Genomic DNA, 24,851 nt, shown 5'->3' on the forward strand with positions numbered 1-24,851 from the left:
GTCAAGCGCGATAGCTATTTAGTTTTCGATGGCGGCTAACAGCTGATCACTTGATCAGCCTATTCCTCAGTAAATTTTACGCAAAATTCGGTGTTGGTCTGCTCGCATTAATTTTGACAGTGTGCCATACCGAAAAGGGCAATGAGTCCACTTCTCGATGATGTCATGTAACAGTGTACTAAGTTTAAGGCTTTCATCCACGTATTTATTCCGTAATATATATTCCAAAGGCGATTTCGCAGCAGACCTATAGACAGTAATAAAGACTTATGTGTCGTGTTACAGTCTCCAGTTTCAAGGCCAAAATCTTCTATGCTGTACCGAGACCTAATTTCTGAGGCCACTATTCTTAGTTCTTCAGAATGATGTTTTTGATTCAATATGACAGGCCCAATCTATGAGATAACAATTGCGTAGTTTTCCGAACTCGTTGACCTTTCCAATTAGACTTACGCTATCTCTCGAGTTATAGCCATTTCCATTTCTGCAGATAATTAGTCAGGTCTAGTGCGAACATGAACCGTGTTGAATCTTTGTTCCGTACGCCATTTACGCAGTTACCATACTTCAAGTCACAGTTCACCGGCGGACCTCTCGTGGCACATACATTAAAATCACTGTTGCCGGGAAATTCATGTTACCGTACCATCATTAAGTTACTTGTTTATGTTGGAAAACGCAATTGTGACGTCATCTTGATAAAAAGTCGCTTGCAGCCCTTGCCCCACCACCCGATATTGTCACGAGCCGCCACTGTATAAAGTTGAAGTTTCCGGGAAACGACCTGCCAACCTTTAGACTCTCTACGAAGCGCTGCTTACTATTCTGCCCACTTCTGTGAAAGCTGAATAAGCATTCAATGAATGTGGACTCTCTGTTACAAAATTCCTGTCCCGGCTACAGGAGGCCACAATTGATGCATTTTGCTTTATAAGGATGACGTTGCAGAAGCAGTGAACACTAAATTTGCATGGTTTTTCTCGTATTCGCTCGTACTGCGCGTGTACGTATAGGTCTGTATACTCTGCAGTAACAGTAATGATTTTGCGATTAGTTTTTCATGAAGACCTCGTCAAATCGATTGTCCCACTTAAAAGTTATTATCCGGTTAGATAAATTCCAAATATATCCGTTATCCGGATAGTGAAAATTATTGATATCCGAACTAAACCTAGCAGTAACGTCGAATAGATTTCTACTTGAGTAGGCCCTCGCAAGTAAAAACTGTATTCTTGCTAAAAGTGTGAAAACCGCTAAGCAGATGTGGGAGCATAGCCCAAAAACACAACCATTTAAATTCTCTACGAATTGCTGACGGTTACCCGTGACGAGTGTCAGCCGAAAATATCTGGGTTCGATCGCTAATTGTAGAACTTCTTCATTGGCTACATTTGAACAGAACTATCATACTCCCCCGAAGCGCCTATCAAACACAGCTACCTCACAAGCTTTCACTTGTATAGATCTCTTTATTAGAAAATTTGCAATTGATTTAAAGCGAAAAAAACGAAGAATTCAACGATAACTGAAAAGTAAAGGAGCGACACGTCGCCGGGATTCAATTAAACAATTACAACCGATTAAATTAAAAATTTCATCGCATAAAGAAAGAAAAGGTGTGCGGCGCGAGGAACCAAGTCTCCGAAACGAGCCAATCGAAGTATGATGGCGGTGAATACTGCAAGGCTTCGCACAACCGCAGCCTCCATAACACACTCGGTAGGTATTAATTGATGTTGATGAAACCTTGTACGTTATCGCGTGGATGATTTACGAAACGTACTGTATATACCGACGTGCCTGTCTGCGTGGGCGTAGACGCGTAAAACTTGTGAAAGGCGAAGTGCATGGTTTGGATCCAAGATTACGGGCCACGAAACGGCAGTAATGTCGCACAATAGCAAATAACATCGTGCAAAATCGCGGGACACGCACCCATACTTTTAGTTTACGCCGACAGAGTGTGCTGTGAATACTCAAGTGGAAAATTGAATGTTTTCCAGATTCACACCTCGAGTAATGTCAAAAATTGGGTGTATCGTGTATCATGGGTGTATTTAACGGGTTTACACTATACGGTAGGGTGGACTTGAAGTGTGCGATTGGTGTATTTACCAAATTTACATCCTGAGGAGGGTGGGCAATAGCGTGTATAAATGTGTCGTGGGTGCATTCAACAGATTTACACCTAGAGTCAGGTGTAAATCAAGCAACCGGCACTTTCTGGGGCCAAAATTCGCTTTCACACTCATTCCAATACGTGAAAACGAACCATACACAAACCGTAAAGTTGATATAACAGAAGGGTGTACTAACTTTACATATCTCCGTGGGGTGTTACACCAAAACAACCATGACAATTATTGTTGCAACACGCTTGACCCATCGGATGACCGTGAAACCAAAATTTTGAGGAGGAAAGTGCCGTTTAATCGATTCACACTCTGCGATACGTTGTGAACTGGGGAAATACACACTTTTCTTTTACAGTGTGGCATGCGCAATGCGCATTGTCGTGACATGTCGGTGTAAAGCAGCCCCACTTTTGTTCCAACTAGCTCTTTCGGCTGTCGCGTTGGCGATGCGATCGTTGCGCGCGCTACGGCCTACTGCAGTGAAACCTCGTTGAACTTGGAATAAAAATATTCGGAGAGAGACAAAAACGGAGAAAAATCGACACATCAGTAGTAGTACAGGGAGGAATTCAAGCCCGCCAGACGAGCAAATGGTTTATGCTGTCCTCTCGCCCGGCGGATTCGTTGGCGGCGGTCATTCTGAAGTCTTCGTACCTGAAGGCAAAAGTCAACGCCGTTATTCATTGTACCATAGCTGATGAGCCATACTGGGAAAGGTACAACCAAAAGGTACAGCCTGTCTAACGTGTCACCGGTATTAAATACAAATGATTTCGGCTCAGTAGGTTACAAGTTATGTCGCGAATTCAACCCGACAGAAACATACTCACAGCTTTATTCACTACGGGCATAGCAACAAGATTGGAGATATCATTATTTAAGCAAGTGCGGACTTGGCGACCAGTCTCGGATATTACATCCCAAAAAAGAAGACAAAAAGTATCTTACCCATCTCCCCCACTGACTATGATTGAAATAGGCTTGGTTGCGTTGGCAGAGGCGCTGGAACTTGACGACCTGTGTTTCGAAGAAGCGCGCCGCGACCCTGAAATTAAAACGGAAACGCTAAGTAACGCATTTTGATAGACTGAAATTGACGTCAGTTTCAAAATAAGCTATTCGCCTGTGTCGAACATTACTATTCCTCACTAGCTGAAGCGGCAACAGCCTTGACGTCCAATGACACTGCCAAGACCGGGACGCTATGTCATTCATTTTTAAGATAATGACTCGACTAATTACAACCCTGGTAGTAACGCTGACTACTTTAACCCCATCTGGTTTCAAAATGAAAAAAAAATGAAATTTTAGGAAAAAAACAAACTTTACCTCCTCTTGACAAAATACCCTGTTCCTTGCCGGTAATCTCCACGCTAGCCAAAAACCGTACGTGTCCCGTATGCCCGTACGTCAGGCCCTGCGGTATGATAGGCGTGGCAAGCGACGAAGTCTCGTAGGTTATCTTCGGCATGGGAATAGTCAGCACCACCCCTGCGCTGGTACCGCACCACAGAGTGCTCTTGGAGACCAGGAGTGCCGTGATACGTAAACAAGCGGCTTTGTGCTGCCTTATGATAGCGTCGGCGCCTGGAAATACGGAGATCGCAGTTTATTGTCTGAACCCGATGTGTGAACCTAGTTAGTGCCGACAAAAGAGATTTGTATACAGCAGGGGTTTCCAACCGTTTTCACACCATGACCCGGGGTTGTAATGACTCGAGTCACGATTTTATGATGACTCGACTTGACTCGAGTCATTTTCTTAAAATACGGAAATGACTCAACTCGAGTCGACTGTCCCGATTGGGCATGACTCGAACCAAGTCAAATGACTCGAGACTCAGACCGCCAATACCGAAATTTCATTGTAATTTCGATAAATAGTAAAGTAACAACACTATTGGGGTTTCGTCAATTGGTACTGGTACTTGAAAATGCGACCGGAAACTGCTAAAAGTGAGGAAAATTAGTATATTTTAAATGCGAACCATTCGATATTACCAAGCAGAGTTATAAAAAGTGGGTTTAACAAGACTTTAGCTGGAAACTGGTCAGTCAGCACAATGACTTGGACTCGAGTCATAATAACGTGACTCGGACTCGACCCTCTGCTCGATGACTTGGACTTGACTTGGTGGTGAATTTCAAATGACTCGACTTGACTCGAGTCAAAACTATAAAAGTGAGATTGACTTGTGACTCGGAGCCCTTCGACTTGGTTACAACCCTACCATGACCCCCATCACGTACGTTAGTGGAAATAACATTCACGTGAAGCCGTGATCAATCCATTGACACAAGTAGAAATGAAATAGATATGGTAGAAGGGGCATTACTCTCTTTGTGGTAGCACGAAAGGTACAAGACAGTCGCTGCGACTGGGCCCTTACCTGCCAACATTTTGTTGACTAAATGCGAAACGTCGATATCGCCCAACATATTGTGCGTCGTAGTGTGGTACACCTTGATTTGCGGTCTCTTGTCCAGAGCCACGCAGACTCCGCAACCTGAGTTTACCATGCAGAACACCTGCAAAGCAAAAAAATATTTTGTAAAAAAAGTCAAAATCTTGTCAAAATGGTAGCGTTAGTTCAAAAATTGTCAAAAGCGTGTTCAAAGTCAAAAATTTTTTTGCAGACTGAATTTCGTTAATGTCGCTACAAACCGATTCTGGCTCGATTCCAACCTATAAAAGCGTTGCTGTATAAGAAAAGGTGTCGGATTTATTTAATAAAATCAAATATAAAACTTTTTCAAATTTTACTGGTTACCCATGAAATGGTTGGGTTGTCTGAAAAACCGATGCGTAACTAATTTGACTCCTTTCCAACCCGTAGAAGCAAAGTTATTGATATTCAAAACTTAGGATTTAGGATTTTCGGTGGGTAGATCTATAATAAATATTTAAAGAATTTGACACCATGAATACTATTTTTTTCAAATCCAAAATTTGTTTTACTGGCTGGAATTGAGCCGAATTTGTTGTGATTGGTTTTTCTATTTTCGCCTGACACTCCGTCAGCAACACTGCAATTGGAAAGAACATTGTATATCAACAATCGTATCACAAAATATAACATCACCGGCGTGGAATTTCGAATAATCGGGACGAAGAGAGTGCTCAAGTTCAATGTATTGTTTTTAGGTGGTGCTCGAACTCTTTCTGTAGACTTGGTTGGCGTATTTTGATAAAAGTCGACTCCAAGGCACCCAAATGAAAGTGCGAACGGCCTCTCCCGACCACACGAAATCAGTTGTCCCGATAATTTATCGTGCGAACAGGATTATCCAACAAATGTTTGTTAATGGCACGATTTGTGGCCCTTCGCCTGTTCTGAATCAAGCTCCTGGGGATGCTTCAGGGTGAGCCTTACGACAGAGGGACATGCAGTTTTATGCGGTCCTGCAAACGCCGTTTCTTTTTTCCCCACTATGCATATCATAATCTGACGCGGTACAGAATTACGAACACCAATCACCTGTCTTTTAGCATCGTTTGAAACGACAATGGTGTCGATATCAGACAGATCTCTAGTGTCGAGGATTTTGATCGCGTTCTGACACCCGCACCATAGTTCTTTGTCGCCGACCACAAGCATCTTGGTGATGGCCCGGGGCGATTCTGCACACGACAAAGACAGGATTAACTTTTCGATTAGGCATTGTGCCGGGATGGGTCTCACTCTCGGATTTGGTGATGGGATTATCCAAATCCCAATGGCCGGTTTTGTCGTCTTTTATGTAAGATAGTAGCTCGCCGTTGCTGAGAGACACAAATACCTGAAACACACAACCATAACTTTACCACACTGCAGAGTCTGAGGAAGCGCAAGGGAGCAATTAGCAATCAAGTAAAATAGAGAGTGCAAAAATATATTCCGCACCAAGCAACAAAATATATGCCTCATAGCAAATACATAAATACAATAAAATATAGATATACAAAACACAAGTAACAGAAACGTTGCAAAATACATTGTTTAACGTGACATAAATGCTCCATAGACAATAAGGTTTGTTCAAAAATAACTTTTTCGTTCAAATTTTTCTGGCTTTTCGATAAAATTGTTAGGTTGGCTGTAAAAAAAAACGCTGCACACCAAATTTGACTCAATTTCAACGTGTAGCGGCGAAATCAGAGAATTTGGAAATTAATTGAATAGTATATTGAAGTTACGTACCTTCAAGAAGCCTTTTAAATTAGATATAAAAACTGAAAATTATTTTGTCAACTTTTTCTGCCAACCCCATGAAATTGTTGTCTTAATCAACGATTTGTAACAAATTTGGCGAAGATATCGGAGCACAGAATTTTGGATTTGAAAAGCATAATATTTACGATGGGAAATTTTTTAATTATTTATTATAGAACTATCAACCGTAAATGCTATTATTTCAAATCCTGAATTTTGAATATCAATAACTTTGCTTCTACTGGTCGGAATTGAACCAAATTTGTTGCGCAGCGATTTTTCGGCCGACCGAATGATTCTGTCGAATAGCTATGATAATTTGAACAAAAAAGTCATTTTTCAACAGGCCTAATGGATACATGATGAGCATGCAACATAACGACATACGACACTTCAGCATGACGGTTAAAAGTTGGGGTTGGGATTATGGTTCAAAGAGCTTATTGGAGGTACAGAACTTCAATATACAATTGAATGGTATATTCATATTGAAATGAATATATTATTCGATTATGGTTTATGAAAAGGTTAATTTCGAGGTTGAAGTCGGGGTTAGGGGTAATTTTGTGGTTGAAATGTCCTATTTCGTAATGTAGCATGCTCAAATATTGAGACTCTGAAATAAATATCGCCTAGATAGATACTCAGATAAAAGGAGCAATTGAATAGTATATTCATATTGAAATGAAACCCGAATATTTTCGGCTGACACTATACAATGTTCTTTCTTATTCTCTACTAGTTGATGACGATTACCCCTGACGAGTGACAGCCGAAAATATTCGGGTTTCAATTCAATATGAATATACTATTCAATTGTATGCTGAAGTTCTGTACCTTCAAGAAGCTCTTCATAAAAGTAGCAGTGTGCAAAATACTAAATAATCACACATCCGATCAACTATACTGACACAGTGTAAGCGTCAAGCAGTAGAATAATATTTCTTCAAGAAAAATTTAACAAATTAATTGTATTTCAGTGAGCCAAGCTGCTACTCTGACCACAATGGCATAATTCGTTTATCAGATGAGTCAAACACTCATATTTAAATAATGTCACTCAAAACAGGTATGTAGCCTTGAAAAGTAGGTCAGGATATCCCACATATCTCTGAAACGTTGGTAAATCTGGCACAAACTCACAATACACTAGCATATAGTAAAAGAAAGTTACAATTTAGAAATGGTATGACTAAAGTTTTGGTACTACAGTCGAAATAGTTTTGACAATCTCAGTTCTAAAAAAGGTTCAAATCTATCGAGCTCAAATCAAACAAAAAGCATAAAAGAAAGAAATTTACCACGGAAACATATTATAATGAAGTCTTGTAAAGACTCACCTGGCCGTTGTGGTAAAGAATGTTGTGTACTGAGGCATTGAGCGATAATTTGTTGGGCTTGCTCGTTCTCGTGCTTTGCGAGGAAGGAAATATGTAGATCCTGCAATAACGAGGATGACATGTCTCTAAACGCATAATTAGATGCCAAAACTTATGTAAGATTAGTAATTTCTGCAATGATTAATACATTAAAACCAGGGTTGTAATGACTCGAGCCACGATTTTTTTGTGGACTCGAGTCAATTTGTGTATTGACTCGACTTATACCCGAGTCATTGTGCATGACTCGAACCAAGTCACATGACTCGAGACTAGGACGGCCAAAGACAGACATTTCATTGCAACTTCGAAGAACAGTGAAGTCATCACATGATTGGTATTTCGTCTATCAGTCCTGATACTCGGAAAATAGGGCCAGAAACTGGTAAGACTGAGGAAAATTACGATATTATTAATGCGAGCCATTCTATATCACTCGAGCAGAGTTGAAAAAAGGGGCTTGAACCGGATTGAACTCAACATTGAACAGTGAACATAATGACCCGGACTCGAGTCACAACACTATGACTCGGTGGTCAATTGAAAATGACTCGACTTGACTCGAGTCAAAACCAAGATATGGCCAAAACAGCATGAAAACTTCATAAAAACTGATCTGATTAAGATCAGACTGAACTTCAAATTGATTCTTCGAAGATATTGGTGTTATCAATCAATATTGCAATATTGATAATACCTGCCCTCATCGGTACCAAGCCACATGGCATCGACCCCGGTGTGGGTCTCAGCTCCCTCTTGCAACAAGTCGTCCAGGCTACCATGTAAGGCCGTACCATCGTTTCGAATTCGGAAGGCGCCATCCATTCTGCCGTTGTCACCCTTCACCCCGTTTCCAATGGTGTACTCGGAATTAAATGCGAGTTCTGCGCAGCAAGAATGAAAATTATCGGTCGGGGTGCTACTGTAAACTGCCCAGTAATGATGGAAATAGTCTTACAGAACCATATCAATCACATCCAGTAACGATGATTCAAAAATTTCTATTTTTCAAATTTTACCCGCTATTTGATAAAATTGTTAGGTTGGTTAAAAAAATGGCGCGCACCAAATTTGGCTCAATTCCAACCCTCCGGTGAAGATATTTGAGTACAAAATTTTAGACTAGGGGAAATTCTTTGATCAATAATTTTGGAACCACCCACCGTAAATACTATTATTTCAAATCCAAAACTTTCAACTCCAATAACTTCACTTTTGCCAAAATTTGCTGTACCCTACAACAATTGTTAGACAACTTAAACAATTTCTTCTTCATAAATTGATATCTCGCATATGATTGAGAAACAGCTGAAGCCAAAATATTTTGTGTATCGTTTTTTCAGACAACCTAACAACTTCATGGTGTAGCCAGTAAAATTTGACATAAATTAATATTTATTTTTAATAAATAAATCAAAAACTTTTTTCTCTTATAGCAACACCTCAACAGGTTGGAATTGAGCCAAAATTGGTGTGCAGCGTTTTTTTTAGGTAACCTAACAATTTTGTCAAGTAGCCAGTATATTTTGAGAAAAAAAGTAATTTTTGAGCAGCACTACTGACCACCGCTGATTATTATACGTTTCTTATGCCAGGGAATAACTCAAAAAAATATCCTGATCATCATCATCATGTCGGGGACTTGAATCTAAAAGGGCCTTAACAGGTTGAAGTCATCAATAATGAAGTGGTGTGAAGGATATTATCCAGATTCCCTATAAAGATATTACCCAGATATCTGTACACCGCAATCAATTGCATTAAAACATCCTCTGCTGGAATTTAGCATGGATTTTGAAATAAAATGTGTAAAGTCAAACATATCATACATAAATTAAGATGTCCCTATCATGGCTGTAAGCCTACTAACATAATTTTACGCTATAAAGCGAAATATTATGTCCTAGTCTCCTAGAACTATATTAAAAAATCATAAGCCAGTCGTTATTAACACACACGATTAGTAGACATCAACACACACCGTTATTTCGAGCATTTGTTGTTAAAATTCATTGCTAGTGTTGTTAGTATTACAAAATTTTCTTGCTGCAAACTTCTCCTCTCAAATTCCACCACAATGAAACTGATGCTCAAAACTTGAAAAGTCAAAACTTGAAAAGATTCAGGGTATGGAAGATAAAGCGATTAATGGTTCGATCTTTATAAATATACTTGTGCGTTCATTTTCCTAGCTCCAGACTGCTTATTTCATGATTTCTATGACTTTGTAACATTGCAAAGCATAATTTTGGTCGTAAAACGTTTTAATCTGTTTGTTTTCAAACTATCAGACTATCGAATGTAAACATGGAATGGCAGCGACCGATTTTGTGGCTTCCTTCTGCTTCGCTGACGCTGGAATCAGTATCGTCTCGCTGCAGTGAATGTGGTACTTCTGGTAATCCTATAGATGGCGTGCAGAGCGCAGAATTCAATGAAACTGGTATTGATCGAAAGCTACCGTCGCACTGATTCCGAAAATATGAATTAAAATCTGATCACAGCACAAGAACCACCCGAATTCGTCTTCCAAGTATGAAATACTGGCATTGTCCGAACAATCGGAGCGCCACGATAGGTCATTGTTGTGGTCATTTTGTCGATAGGATTGTTCTGAACAATGCAAGACTTCAGGTGTTGAGAGTGATTTTGGGTTAACTTCTATTGCCTTAATCAAATTTAAAATTATATTTTCGGAATCATTGCGACTATAACTGTAGTTTCCAAGTTCAGTAATTTGGGAAAAACCGTGCGACTATAATTCTAATTCAAATCTCATTTGTGAAAATATTCTGTGGTCTCATTTGACCTCTAATCTACTTTCCGGTTTTCCAGAAAATGCTGCAGTAGAACTGCATAGTGCGAAACAAGCCAAGCTTGCTGTACAGATATTTACCGTTTTTATACTTATGATAATGAACTATGATTTCATTTGATATGTACTGAACTTGATTTTAATGTATTCCTTTCTTGTTAGGAATTTTTATTAAATTTTAAGTTTTTGCGAATTCAACAATTCTAATTCTAATCTTATTTGGAAATGCTGAAAATTTTCTAGCTGTCCAACGCTACCAACAACTATTGATATTAATCTTAAGCAAATCCTTGCAGGGGATGTTCAAAAATGACTTTTTCTTTCAAATTGTACTGGGTACTTGATAAAATTGTTAGGTTACCTGATTTAAGCGTAGAGACCAAATGAGGTTCAAGTAGCCAGTAGCCAGTAGCCGCGTTACTGCTGGAGAAAAATGTTTCTATTTATTATATAATAATAAACAAACAAAATAATTCAAAACTTTCTGTTCACCCCATGAAAGTGTTAGGTCGTCTATAGAAACGATGTTCATCAAGTTTGGCTCAATTCCGACCAGGGGAAGCGGAGTTATTGCCGTCGAAAAATTTGGGCTTGAATAAAATAGTATATACGGTGGCACACTTATAATAAATAATTAAAGAGTTGGTCACAGTAAATACTATTTTATTAATAATCCACATTTTTCGACGTCAATAACTCCGCTTCCAATGGTTGGAATTGAACAAAATTTGGTGAACATCGTTTCTATAGACAACCTAACACTTTCATGGGGTGTACAGAAAATTTTAATTTTATATAATAAATAGAAACTTTCTTCTCCTGTACCAATGCGGCTATTGGCTGGAATTGAACCAAATTTGGTGTGTAGGCTTAAATTAGGCCACCTAACAATTTTATCAAGTAGCCACTACAATTTGAGCAAAAAGTCATTTTTGAACACCCCTACTGCAGAGTCGAGCGTTTTAATTTCGCTAGTTCCACAAGTTACGTCACACAGCTTAGATGCGTTAGCCATGCACATTACAACGGCATGTCCATACCGCTCGTCCCAGTAAGCGGGCGATTAATGGCAGGTTGCGAGGCGGCCATCTGGCGGTCAAGTCTGCCGAAACCGAACCGGCGCCGCAGCAGCGGACTGTCTATGAGTGGGCTCATGACCGGAAAGAAGTCGTCACCTAGAACGGGCAGGAGGGAAAGCCGGTGGCAATTTATCGGGCGTTGTTGGTAAGAAATTCAAATATCAGGGTTGTGATGACTCGTTGCAATTTTTCGTTGACTTGACTCAACAAAGTCATTTGACTCGACACATTCTGTAAGATTTATTCAGTGTCGTATATCAGAACCGATAATTGAAAAATAGGCCCAGAAACTGTTATTTATCTGCTTGAATAAACGTGTTTAGAGTGCAGGGTTGTAATCATTCGTCTTGACTTGAGTCATTTTTTCAAATGCATAAAATTTTTGTGTTGACTCGACTTGTACTCGAGTCATTGTGCATGACTCGAACCAAGTCATATGACTTGAGACTAGAACGGCCAAGACAGACGTTTCATCCTAACTTGGAAGAACAGTAAAGTTACCATATTATTGGCATGTCGTCTATCAGTCCTGATACTTGGAAAATAGGGTCAGAAACTGTTAAAATTGAGGAAAATTACTATATTATGAATGCGCCCCGTTCTATATCACACTATGACTCGGTGGGGAATTGAAAATGACTCGACTTAACTCGAGACAAAATTATAAAAGTGAGATTGACTTGTGACTCAGAACCTTGTGACTTGGTCACAACCCGGTTTGAGAGAGACAAATGAGTATAGTATATATAACACCCAAGAGTTTCACAGAAGTGAGTTAAACCTGACTTGAACTCGATCCTGAACAAGAAACACTATGACTTGAACTCGGACTCGAGTTTGAACAATATCACTCGGACTCGAAAATGACTCGACTTGACTCGAGTCAAAACTATAACAGTCACATATACATGGGTAGGCTATATGTCAGAGGCATGCTTATCTCTCAGCTTTGAACGTATATTATTCACCGATAATATATCCACACCTCATTGCACAATATGCCTATCACAGAAGTTCCACCAAATACACCGAAACTATTGACAATATGAAAGACATCATAAGGTTAGCCCCGAAACTGTATACCCTGCAGGCAGCTAGCATACACGAAATGCTACAGTGGCGCTACTGTATGCTCTAAACTACCGCTGCAGTTGCAAGCTAATGAAGGAGTATATTGCTCAAAAACTTTGAGACAATATATATTGTAGAGACTCTCAGGAGGCGGGGGACTTCAATATACAATTGAATAAAATATTCATGTTGAAATAAACCCGGTAATCGTCAGCAACTAGTAGAGAATTGCAAAGAATACTGTATATTGCTGCTGTGGACTCAAAGTAGCTTATATAAATTTTACATATTTTGAGAAGATTAACTTGACCTGGTTAACTTTGAAACAATGTGACAAACATAAACGTGGCTATCAATGTGAATAATGAATCTCAAAATTTGAAAAAAATGGACATAAGCTAATTTGATTTCACCGCAACGGTATGTGATACTATAGTTGATATACAATGTTCTTACCAATTCTGTAATAGTTGCTGAAAATTACCGCTGACGAGTGTCAGCCGGAAATATTCGGGCTTATTTCAATATGAATACATTATTCGATTGAATATATCTTGTATACTTGATAGAATTTGATAAATTTCTGAAATTTTATCAAGGTAATTAAGAAATTGTAAATGCTCAAAGATTTTGATTACAAAGAAGCCATCGGCAGACTACAAGCTACCCCACCAGATCTAACAGTACTCGTCTACTAGACTTATGCGTTCCAAAATTGACCGAGCAAACGGAAAATTACGCATCACCCGGATTCTACAAGCAAGTGATCCCATTGCAGCAAATTTGAATGGGCGAAACGCTAAATCGGGTGGCGGATTACCGACGGGTTACCTTTCTTACGAAATCGCATGTCCAACATGCTATCCAGGGAAAATTTTTTCATGTGACGTTTGCGGAATCCTGAAGCAGTGACCGGTTAAGTAAATTGTTGTTATGTCGCGACAAAAAAAGCGGATACTCATATTAAACCGGCTTTCAACCAAATTCTTGACATGTTTGTGTGTAGCAACGTTGAAATGACGCGAGTCAGATTCAAGTCACAACAAATTTCATATGGTTCGACACATGCTATATAACTAATTCGAGTCTCTATATCATATAATTAAAAGATATGCGCATAAACTGTCTTTGATAAGATTGAATAAACATGTTTAGAGTGAGAAAAATGAGTAAATTATGAATCCAAGACGGGAGTTGAACCTAGCTTGAACTAGATACTGAACAGTAAACACTATGACTTGGACTCAGGGTTGTCACCAAGTCACATGGTTCCGAGTTGCAAGTCAATTTCGCTTGTGCAGTTTTGACTCGAGTCAAGTCAGTCCTTTTCAATTCACCACTGAGTCCGAATCAGGGAGCAACGGATCGAGTCCGAGTCATAGTATTACCACTCTAGTCCGAGTCTTTGGTGTTCAAGTTCAGTTTAGAGTTCAAGTCAGGTTAAACTCACTCTTGTGAAACTCTTTAGCTAATATTGAAGGCCTGTGATTAATAATATAGTCATTTTTCTCACTTTAAACATGTTTATTCAAACAGATAAAAGACAGTTTCTGGGCCTATTTTTCAATTTATCGATCCTGATACACGAGAATTGAGTAAGTCATATTGAATGTGTCGAGTCATATGACTCGACTTGACTCGAGTCAAAACTATAAAATTCAAATTGTCTTGTGACTTGGTCACATCCCTGGTATGTAGTGAGCAATGTATTGGCAAAATGCAACTACAACCATGGATATGGAAATAACAACGTTATCCTTACGTTAAATTTATCGTATATCTATGCATGCTGCGTGGACAGGATTTTTGCATCTGTCTTCCAATAGATCATGTTCCGTTAGTTTAATGACCTATCTTCCACAATATTAGCATCAAATCAGTAAAAACATGGCACAGATCACCATGTCGTTTATATTGAGAACCATTGATTCTCGTGGATGTTGCAGAATGCAACTCAACATCCACAGAATGCGTTATCAATGCAGCATTAGCATAGGCAGCTGGCTTTGTAAAGTGGATATCAACTAGACACGCTATGCATAGCCGCAGTCATAATACACAAGAATCATGTAGCCGCAACAATTTCTAGGACAATAGCCTACAACCCCTCCCCCCCCCCATATTTAATAAAGGAAAGTATTTACCTCCGTTCAATGGATTCAAAGGACTCGAGTTATGGGGGGAGCTCAGGTTACTGTGAGTACTGCGTGTGCTGCTGGTCTCATCTGAGTCTTCCCTGTAAAGAAAAAAAGTGCTGTTAATCACAAAGTCATAAATACAACACCAGAGGTAGTCAGAGTCAGTCGAAAAGCTGCGATTGGAATAAATTTGGTAATATGTTCAAAAATAACTTATTTTTCAAATTTTGCCGGCTACTTGCTAAAATTGTGAGGTTGCCTAAAAACTCGCTGCACACCAATTTCTCAATTCCAATGTATAGAAGCATTGCTATATACGGTAAGGGGTAAGAATATGGTTTTGGATTTATTTAAAAAAAATTATGTAATTTTTTTTCAAATTTCACTGGCTACCGTATGAAATTTTTCGATTGTCTGAAAAAACGATGCACAACAAATTTGGCTCAATTCCAACCGTAAGAAGTTATTGGAGTACTAAATTTTGGATTTGAAAAGAATGGTATTTACGGTGACAAATTCTTCGATTATTTATTATAGATCTACCCACGAATACTATGGTTTGAAATCCTAAATTTCAAACATCAATTTCTGGGCAGATTTTGTAACTTTTGTAACTTTTTATACAGCTTCAGGCAGCTTCTTAGATAATAAGAATTTATTTAGTAGGCCTGTGATGTTTTAAGCTGTTTGCAGGAATCTTATATTGCAACTTTTTTCTACTTTTCATGCAAATTTTTACCGCAACTTTTATAAAATTTTGCGAAAAATGTAAATGAACGATTTAAAAAACATCGATTAAATAGCTAAGAAAGAAACGGAACAAGCAGACACCAAGCATATCTTAAACCGTTAGGTTATATGACGGAGATTTTCGAGTATCTCATAACCTAATAATTTAAAAATATATAAATGCAACCTTTAACTGTGACTTTTGTTAAAATGAAGTGCAACTTTCTCGCGATTTTAGTGCAACAAAAACTTGCCATACCGTACTAATAACACTACACATAGGTAAAATTTGCAAAAACATATTCAGCTACTGCGGTGCAGAGGCTATTACACGCAGTTCTCATGACAATTTCACTCATAATAGTCATGCAAACGTATCCCGGAACTACTTACTCCATCTTAAAATCCAAACTCTAAAAAGTCATTGGTTTTGACTAAAAATTATTAGAGTAGCGGTGATGGTAGTGGAAAAACACAAGTAAGTAGTGTAAGTATTTTGTTACCAACCAACTCTGTACAACTCATCTGATAATTGATATTGCGACAATTTTTGAAATTTTTTGTCAAATGTCGAATGGGGTGCAATGAGTTGGCAGTGTGATTGCAAATTGTAGCATTAGTAGCTCACAATTACTATTCATTAAACATTCTAGTGAAAATCTAGAACTGCTAACCAGAAACGCCCCGGAATACGCCTACCGTAATCATATTGCTTCTGATAACTGCACACAAGATAAACCAATTACATTGGTGAGCAATGTCACACGGCATACTATAAACGTAACGCCTAAGGACAGAATACTGATGCAATCCAGACAGACGATGTAAAACTATTAAATAATTGTCTCAATTCGACATGTCCGACACTTATAATTAGTGTGAGTTTGTTCACTGAAAAATTCCTGGTTCAAGTATCGGGAACTCTCAGAGCTATTCCTTGCAACAACGATAGGTAGCACTTGTAGTGAATGTCTGAATTAGGATATTACAGGGTTGGACTGTCGAAAAACGATTGGCACCAATTATCAGAAAAGCTTGAGTAATTATTACGCTGACGAGCAATAATTAACACAAAATTATGGACTCTGGTTCTCAAAATTTAGAAGTGTGGCTGGAAGGGGTTAACTGCTGACTTGATATAACTTTATTAACCCAAGCCATTGAGTAATATGATAAGCGCCACATTACCCAATTTAATATTGCTAAACTTATAATTAATTGAAGGTTACCTCAAAAGGATGCATAAATGACATATGTAAAAGTGGCAAGATCCAGGAGGGGCTATCCACCGAATTGAACACAACTCTATTAACGCAACGCCATTGAGTGATAGGGCAAGTCCAATATTACCCGCATATTTTGTACCGTTAAACGTATTAAAAATTGAAATTTACCTCAAAAGTATGCGCAAATGACACAGGTAGAAATGATTGAGATGAGTACTCTAATTAGGCCGGTAATTATTGAACAGAAAACATCCCTATGGCACGCTTCACACTGCTGACAAGGTAACTCAAGTAATTGTTACTGGTACATATGCTCAGTGCTATTGGATGCGTTAATTAGGGTGCCCTGAGTGGATAATTGAGTAGTCAAGCACGAAATAAGAAGAAATCATTTCCTGTGCCTCAAATCAAGAATGCGTGGACACCGATACTATATTTCAGGGCTACTGAACTGGCGGTCCGGATGGGGACCTTTTCAGAGTTAAATCCGGACCTTCTTGCCTCCGTAGCTGCTTAATTTTTAAACAAAACCAATTCCATTATCATTGATTTGCAGTCAGGGGTCAATATTTTCAAGCATGAACTTTACACAGAATAGATTTCGCATCTGACCAGTGAAAACCTTTACCATTGCCTTTGACTCGCTTTAAACACTTTAGAACCAAGAATTATAGAACTAGCAAAGAACTATAGCTGTGACTAACAGAACAATATATACATTTCTCTCATTGCTTTTGCAAATACCGCATTACGGTATCGTTTTTTGTATATAGTTATACGATATTACATTTGTAAAACTCTAAATTACGGTATTTCATGAGAGATATAACAGCCCTAAGCGATGTTTAAACTTGTGTAACTGCTACAAATAGTTGGGTAGCGCTGCTACAGAAAACTACTGCAAGAAAAGTGCGACTTACCCATCGTCATCGTCCCAAGACATTATGACGGGTGGCAGCTTGCAAGAAAAATTGTGTCTCTCATCCATTGCAAGAAGTTGCTCCGCGCGCAGTAGCGTGCGCTTCTCGTTAAAGGGAACCTGGTAAAGGAGTAAAAGTCACAGCTTACACACCGCGTTGCATTTGAAAGCCTAGCAAGTGGGATTATCCGGATTAAGATAGCGTAATCGTGGAGCATCCGGCTTCTTGCTCGGTAGGTCGTAGATTCAATCCCCAGCCTGGTCAGACCGTAGATTTGATTAGTAAAACTGGTACCCACGACTTTTCGCTCGGCGCTCTGCATATCTGGGATAGCATGGAGGAGTGGTGCAAGTACTGTTACTGAGTATTGACTACCAGTGATCTTAGTGTTTTGAGAATAACGATGGATCAAATGCTGATACATCTGTTTCAATTCGGAGCATTGTATATCGTTTTTGTGTAATCATAGTAGCGTATGTCCATTATTGCAAAGTTTTCATTTTCTTGCGGCCATATTGGCTGAAGAAAAGACAATTTTACAAAATCTTGATTTTCTAAAAGTTTGAAAAATCGATTTTAAATTATTGTTTGTTTGCATTTACGAAAATCATCACAATGCACTTTGCAAATTTCGGTATTCAAGACTTGTCTCACTCGATCGGGCCAAATTGAAGGATTATTTATCACAATTATAACCAGACTAGAAAAAAGAGGTCGTAAGACATAGTAACGTGCCGTAAATTGTCACCATTCCACATTATATACCGAATCTTTCCTGCTTCCTAATCTCAGACACAGTTATGTTTTATTGTTCAAAAGATACCTCAAACGAGACTGGGTCACAAAATTCACACAACTGTGCCACAACAGAAACACAAAAACTGCAGATGCCTGGAATGTTATCAGCCGGACCATCGTCGAAAGATTAGATAAAACGCGAGCTGTCAAAGTGCATAACTCTCTACTCTGATAGGGCAAGTCCGCAATGGAAGACTTCGTGACTAATCTTGACACGTATCTCAGCGCGTATTAAGCATCTTGATAGCTATTAACGCAAGATACGACGTACCATTGACGTACCGTACTACCAACACTTCACATTTTTGATATACCGATTTCAATTAGATCAAACGTCGTTCCAAACCACAAGTTAAACCGTGTAAACATATCTTATCAGCTACGACTCTCGGAAGCTATTCGAATAGATCAGATAAAGGTTTTTATAAAATAAGAAGGATGTGAAACGAAATGGTTACAGACTCACCGGAAAGAGCACATGACACTAAAAGTATGCGTGATTGATTGGTGAGATTTTTAACGCGTGGCACTCGCATTGTTTCAGCGATCCATCAGAATCAAAACTTTCCACGAAACGATAACGTCCTATCAAAATTCACCGTGAAATCCTGCCAGTAAGATGGACTACTGCACGAGTTTGAAGGTCGAGACACGCCGTGAAAGGTCACATTCAAGGAAAAGCATCTATTCCCCAAGGAGATTTCGGTAATGATTGTAGGAATATGGAATAGAGCTGTTGAATACTGTGTAATTAAGACACTTGAGGATATATATTAGTGGGTTCTTAATCATGGAGGACGCCTTTTGGGACTGATTAAGTCTTCCACACAGGGGACCAAGGCTCATCAACAACTTCCTTATTGATTATGACTTTACTAGCTTCTGCTGAGTCGCACTGCCCACTAGAGCTGCTCAAAAATAACTTAATTTCAAATTTTACTTGATAAAATTGATAAGTTACAATAAAAAAAACGCTGCACACCAATTTTAGCTCAATTCCAACCAGTGGAAGCGTAGTTATTATAGTAGAAAATTTTAAATTTATTCAAGAAAAACAAATTTAATTTTTTTTCAAATTTCACTGACTACCCCATGAAATTGTCAGGTTGTCTGTAAATACGATGCACAACAAATTTGGCTCAATTCCAGCCACCAGAAGCAAAGTTATTGGAGCGCAAAAGTTTGGATTCAGTAAAAAATAGTATTTATGGTGGCAAATTCTTTCATTATTTATGATAGATCTACCCACCGTAAATACTATGATTTGAAATTCGAAATTTCGAACATCAATACCTCCGTCACTCCGACAAATTCATGGGGTTGAGAGTTATCTGCCAGTTGTAATCGAGTCAAATTTGGTTCGCAAAGTTTTTTTAGGGGAACCTAACAATTCAAACAGTGAATCCCCAAAATCCGGGAAAAAATGTTATTTTTGAACGACCCTTTGCGACCCTACGACTAAATCTTTTTGAAACTACAGTACAAAAGAGCTTTTCGAAACTTTAACCACAATTTATAATCAATATATTTGCTAGTAATTGTGTACTGACGTTGACTTCCTTGGCCACCATTGCATATTACATAGCACACGGTTAATTGTCTATAACAATCCACTGGTAGAACATTTTCTCAAATAAAATGTAGAATATTAGTGAATCCATAATTGCGGAATGTAGTCCACACCAACAGAAATTTCGCCCCTCTTGGCGATAAAAGCGAAAATTTTTAGAAACAAAACGGAAAAAAGCCTTTCCGTTAAAGATCTGACATACGGCAATGACAATCTCACTGATGTGTAATCAATAAATGGAGGTGTCATATGGAACATTATAGGGGAGCATACTACAATCAAAATCATAATTATAGCATCGCCTTATTGGGAAGACATCTATTTTTAGTAAAATGGTGGTATTGTCAGGATCAACCATCATTTTCCTAATTTTCAGCATGACCAACCGTTTTTAGCAAACCGGCTGCATTCCAAGGACTTATTTACATACTTTGTTGGCTTGTGGTAATGCTGTAGGCAGATAACAACTTCATTTCCACTAACATAGCTTTGTAGCAGGGTTGTAACCAAGTCACAAGGGTCCGAGTCACAAGTCAATCTCACTTTTATAGTTTTGAGTCAAGTTGAGTCATTTTCAATTCGCCACCAAGTCAAGTCCGAGTCCAAGTCATGGTATTATGACTCAAGTGCGAGTCCAAGTCATAGCATTGACTGGTCAGTTTAATGTTAAAGCGTTGTTAAAACCCCTTTATAGAACTGTTTTGTGATATCGAATGGTTCGCATTTAAAATATACAAATTTTCCCCACATTTAACACTTTATGGTCCCATTTTCAAGTACCAGTACCAATAGACGAAATACCAATAGTACGGTTACCTTACTATTCTCTGAAATTACAATGGAATGTCGGTCTTGGCTGTCCGAGTCTCGAGTCATATGAGTTGGTCTGAGTCATGCTCAATGACTCAAGTACAAGTCGAGTCACCAAAAAATCGCGACTGAGTCATTACAACCCTGGTACAGCCCAAACAAGGACCAATTTGAGTACTTACCGATGGCATCAACTATCCATTCTCTTAATTCACAGTACGGAAAACAATCTGTATTCACAAATTCACATGTACTCACATGCGCGATACAGCAAATTCTCGAGTCGCACACTTTGAAAGAATGGGTCTGGTTTGGTTCTGGATCCATCGAAAGAATAAAAATCTAAAAAATATGAATGTAGAAGACTTACACACGAAAGGCCAATGGTTATAAAGTTAGTATCGATAACACTGGACACCGGTCTACATAATTTTTGTGGTAGATCGTGGCTTGATTGGTGAATTTAATAAATTGATGAAACCTAGTCGGGATGGAGGAATTCTGAGCGCAGTATTGGGTGCTGCAACCAAAACTTAGCATTAATCAATCATCAAAGTTGATGTTGCAAATTTCTTTTCTTTTTTGTAGACCAGTGTAATAGTTAGTTTTCAATACAAAAGACTAGAATTTATGCAAGTTACACACCAACAGAATCAAATGTTCATTCTATTATGTGGGAGTATTTCGTACTCAGAAATATATCATCGGTAGGGCCATTTTTTTGACAAGTCTGAAAAAGTCAAAATTGCACTAGTTCAAAAATGACTCAAAATTGTTTACAAAGTAAAAAAATTTTGCAACCTGCATTTAGTTTGTATTGTAGATGTTTGCACGGTCAGTGAACTTATCATTTGTTATTTTACAGCTTGTAGCCTACTTTAAAGGGCTACCTTTGTAGACGGCCGGCCCATTGTCTACTCATCGTGAATCATAAACGATCAAATGAAACAAATAGGTTGACATGGTGTTAACGTACAGAAAAAGGTTTTTTCAGGCCAAACTACTTCGTAAGGACAGACAGTTCCCGCCAGAAATGAAGACAAGAAGTACAACTCTAACATTATGTGCGAAAAAACCTAATTTGCATACATGAGGGCAAATCTTGTCAATATCAAGTTTTCAAAGGTAAAAATATGTCAAGGTTTTGATTTTTTAGGTAAAGAAAAACAGCCATAATCATCAGACATGAAAGTACATTCAATCAGACATTGCAAAATAGTGTAGTAAATATTTCAGAATAAGCTCAGTTTCCCAGATTTTCCATGTGCACTGAAAACGCATATTATTTCGAAAAATCGTCTTACACACAAGTAGAAAATTGTACAGTGACAAAATTGTCACTTTTTTCGTATTAGATTAGAATTACTGACGATGTAAAACTGGAAAACTAAATAAAATTGTGAATTAGAAGGAAATACACAAATAATTGAGTTCAGTTTGTATCATATTAGAGTTCATTGTCATAAGCATAACAATCACCAATATCTGTACAGTAGGGATGTTCAAAAATGACTTTTTTTCTCAAATTGTACTGGCTACTTGATAAAATTGTTAGGTTACCTGATTTAAGGCTACACACCAAATTTGGTTCAATTCCTGCCAGTAGCCGCATTGCTACAGGAGATGAAAGTTTCCATTTATTATATAGAAATAAAGCGCAATAAAAATTTCAAAATTTTTCCGTTCACCCCATGAAAGTGTTAGGTTGTCTATAGAAACGATGTTCACCAAATTTGGTTCAATTCCAACCAACGGAAGCGGAGTTATTGCTGTCGAAAAATTTGGATCATCAATAAAATAGTATTTACGGTGACCAATTCTTCGATTATTCATTATAGGTGTGCCCGCCGTAAATACTATTTTATTCAATTCCAAATTTTTCGACGGCAATAACTCCGCTTCCTCTGGTTGGAATTGAACCAAAAAAACGAACATCGTTTCTGTAGACAACATAACACTTTCATGGGGTGAACAGAAAATTTTGAAATTTTTGTTACACTTCACTTTTATATAATAAATAGAAACTTTCTTCTCCTGTAGCAATGCGGCTACTGGTTGGAATTGAACCAAATTTGGTGTGTAGGCTTAAATTAGGTAACCTAACAATTTCATCAAGTAGCCAGTACAATTTGAGAAAAAAAGTCATTTTTGAACACCCCTACTGTACAGCAAGCTTGGTTCGTTTCGCACTATACAGATCTCCTGCACCATTTTCAGGAAAACCAGACATTAGATTACGAGAGCATAGAAACATTTCCCACGTTAGATTTCTCCAATTGGTCTGGTAGTCCATGTATCTCGCATACCTGCCCCACTATTCCGTCCGTGTTACAGACCCACACTTCCCTCGAGTCCAGGGCCGAGTCCACGTTTGACGTGGCGCAAGAAAACTGCATCCCTGACCTCGATCCTGACCTGTCGATCGGAATCGCTTTCACGAACCCGGGTTCCCCTTGACTTTTCATAGATGCTGACAAGGCGAAAACATGAAGCAACGTCGAGTCATATTTAGGAATAGAAACGGATGTGTTACTTAGAGTCGCTTTTGCGCTTGCGAATAATTTTTCGAACTGTGCCATCGCGCCCTTGTCGTCGCCGTTAAAATCAAAGACAAAGGATTTTGGTCCGTCCCTGAATGAAGACAACCAAATTTTAGATTTTATTTTACTGGATACTAGAGCTGGGGAAATTATTCCAGTACTCAAATCTGATTGACTCGAGTCATTTTTCCAAATGCGTAAAATGACTCGACTCGAGTCAAATTTTGCATTGACTCGAGTCACTGTGCACGACTCGATACTAGGACGGCCGAGATAGACATTTCATTGTAACTTCAAAGAATAGTTAAGTCACCTCATTACTGCCAGGTTTGTAACCAAGTCACAAGGCTCCGAGTCACAAGTCAATTTCATTTTTATAGTTTTGACTCGAGTCAAGTCGAGTCATTTTCAATTCACCGCCGAGTCAAGTCCGAGTCCAAGACAGCGAGCAGAGGGTCGAGTCCGAGTCATGATATTATGACTCGAGTCAGAATCCAAGTCATTGTCTTTACTGCTCAGTTTCCAGTTGAAGTTTTGTTAAGCCCACTTTTTTGACTCTGTTTGGTGATATCGAATGGTTCGCATTTGTAATATGCTGTTTTTCACGTTTTTAGCAGTTTCTGGTCGCATTTTCAACTATACCAGTACCAATAGACGAAATCTCAATAGTTCTGTTATTTTACTATTCTTTGAAATTACAATGAAATGTCGGTCTTGGCCGTGTGAGCCTGGAGTCACGTGACTTGGTTCGAGTCATTTCGAGAAAATGACTCGAGTCAAGTCGAGTCATCAGAAAATCGTGACTCGAGTCATTACAACCCTGATTATTGCTATTTCGTTTATCAATCCTGATACTTGGAAAATAGGACCAGAAACTGTTAAGACTGAGGAAGATTACAATATTATGAATGCGAGCTATTCTATATCACTCGATCTGAATTGAAAAAAGTGGATTGAACTGAATTGAACAGAAAACAGAACAGGGAACATAACGACTTGGACGACTTACTCAAGTAAAAACACTATGACTCGGACTCGAGTCAAAACTATAAAAGTGAGATTGACTTGTTACTCGAAACCTTGTGACTTGGTTACAATCCTGCATCAATGTGAAAGAAAACTGGCACGGTACTGGACTTTGCCCGGGATAGATATAACTAGTTTTAACCGTCAACTGGTTAAACGGAGTGCCTAGCGAAACACATCTGTCAATGGCGCTGATAGAAGAGATTCTTGAGATACATTATCCAGACCTCACAGTGCATATAGCAAGGTTGCCTTTAGTATCATACCAATGCTAAAAGCACTATGTGCAATATCGTCTTGGAAAGTCAAACAATGGATTCTTCAAAGTGATAAATCATTGAGGTAAATTAAATGTATGACTAATATCTTGCTATCTTGCTATGGGGAGAAGCATTTGAGAATGTAAACTAATTTTTGCGGTG

The 24,851-nt window shown here is 38.5% G+C and overlaps 1 protein-coding gene across 4 annotated transcripts in view; it reads right to left on the minus strand.

The window, feature by feature from the left end:
- Nucleotides 1-1,449: 1,449 nt before the first annotated feature.
- Nucleotides 1,450-24,851, minus strand: part of LOC145443797 (uncharacterized) — a 91,527-nt gene continuing 68,125 nt past the window's right edge. For 2 of the 4 annotated variants that reach the window (XM_080321756.1, XM_080321755.1), the window contains 14 exons: nucleotides 23,397-23,494; nucleotides 23,170-23,333; nucleotides 21,122-21,205; nucleotides 17,686-17,804; nucleotides 14,817-14,908; nucleotides 11,563-11,697; nucleotides 8,405-8,591; nucleotides 7,669-7,768; nucleotides 5,819-5,915; nucleotides 5,615-5,757; nucleotides 4,526-4,664; nucleotides 3,465-3,722; nucleotides 3,084-3,180; nucleotides 1,450-2,789 (listed from right to left, as the gene is read on the minus strand). In XM_080321756.1, the coding sequence (XP_080177882.1) occupies nucleotides 2,705-2,789; nucleotides 3,084-3,180; nucleotides 3,465-3,722; nucleotides 4,526-4,664; nucleotides 5,615-5,757; nucleotides 5,819-5,915; nucleotides 7,669-7,768; nucleotides 8,405-8,591; nucleotides 11,563-11,697; nucleotides 14,817-14,908; nucleotides 17,686-17,804; nucleotides 21,122-21,205; nucleotides 23,170-23,333; nucleotides 23,397-23,494 (1,798 nt within the window). In that variant the 3' untranslated portion in view covers nucleotides 1,450-2,704. Of the gene's footprint in view, nucleotides 2,790-3,083; nucleotides 3,181-3,464; nucleotides 3,723-4,525; nucleotides 4,665-5,614; nucleotides 5,758-5,818; nucleotides 5,916-7,668; nucleotides 7,769-8,404; nucleotides 8,592-11,562; nucleotides 11,698-13,503; nucleotides 13,573-14,816; nucleotides 14,909-17,685; nucleotides 17,805-21,121; nucleotides 21,206-23,169; nucleotides 23,334-23,396; nucleotides 23,495-24,851 lie in introns of all 4 variants that reach the window. The other 2 variants (XM_080321757.1, XM_080321758.1) reach the window with 2 other exon arrangements.

The sequence above is a fragment of the Botryllus schlosseri genome, chromosome 7 (assembly GCF_051294905.1).
Source record: "Botryllus schlosseri isolate E-star chromosome 7, Bs_hap1, whole genome shotgun sequence".
NCBI classification, from domain to species: domain Eukaryota; kingdom Metazoa; phylum Chordata; class Ascidiacea; order Stolidobranchia; family Styelidae; genus Botryllus; species Botryllus schlosseri.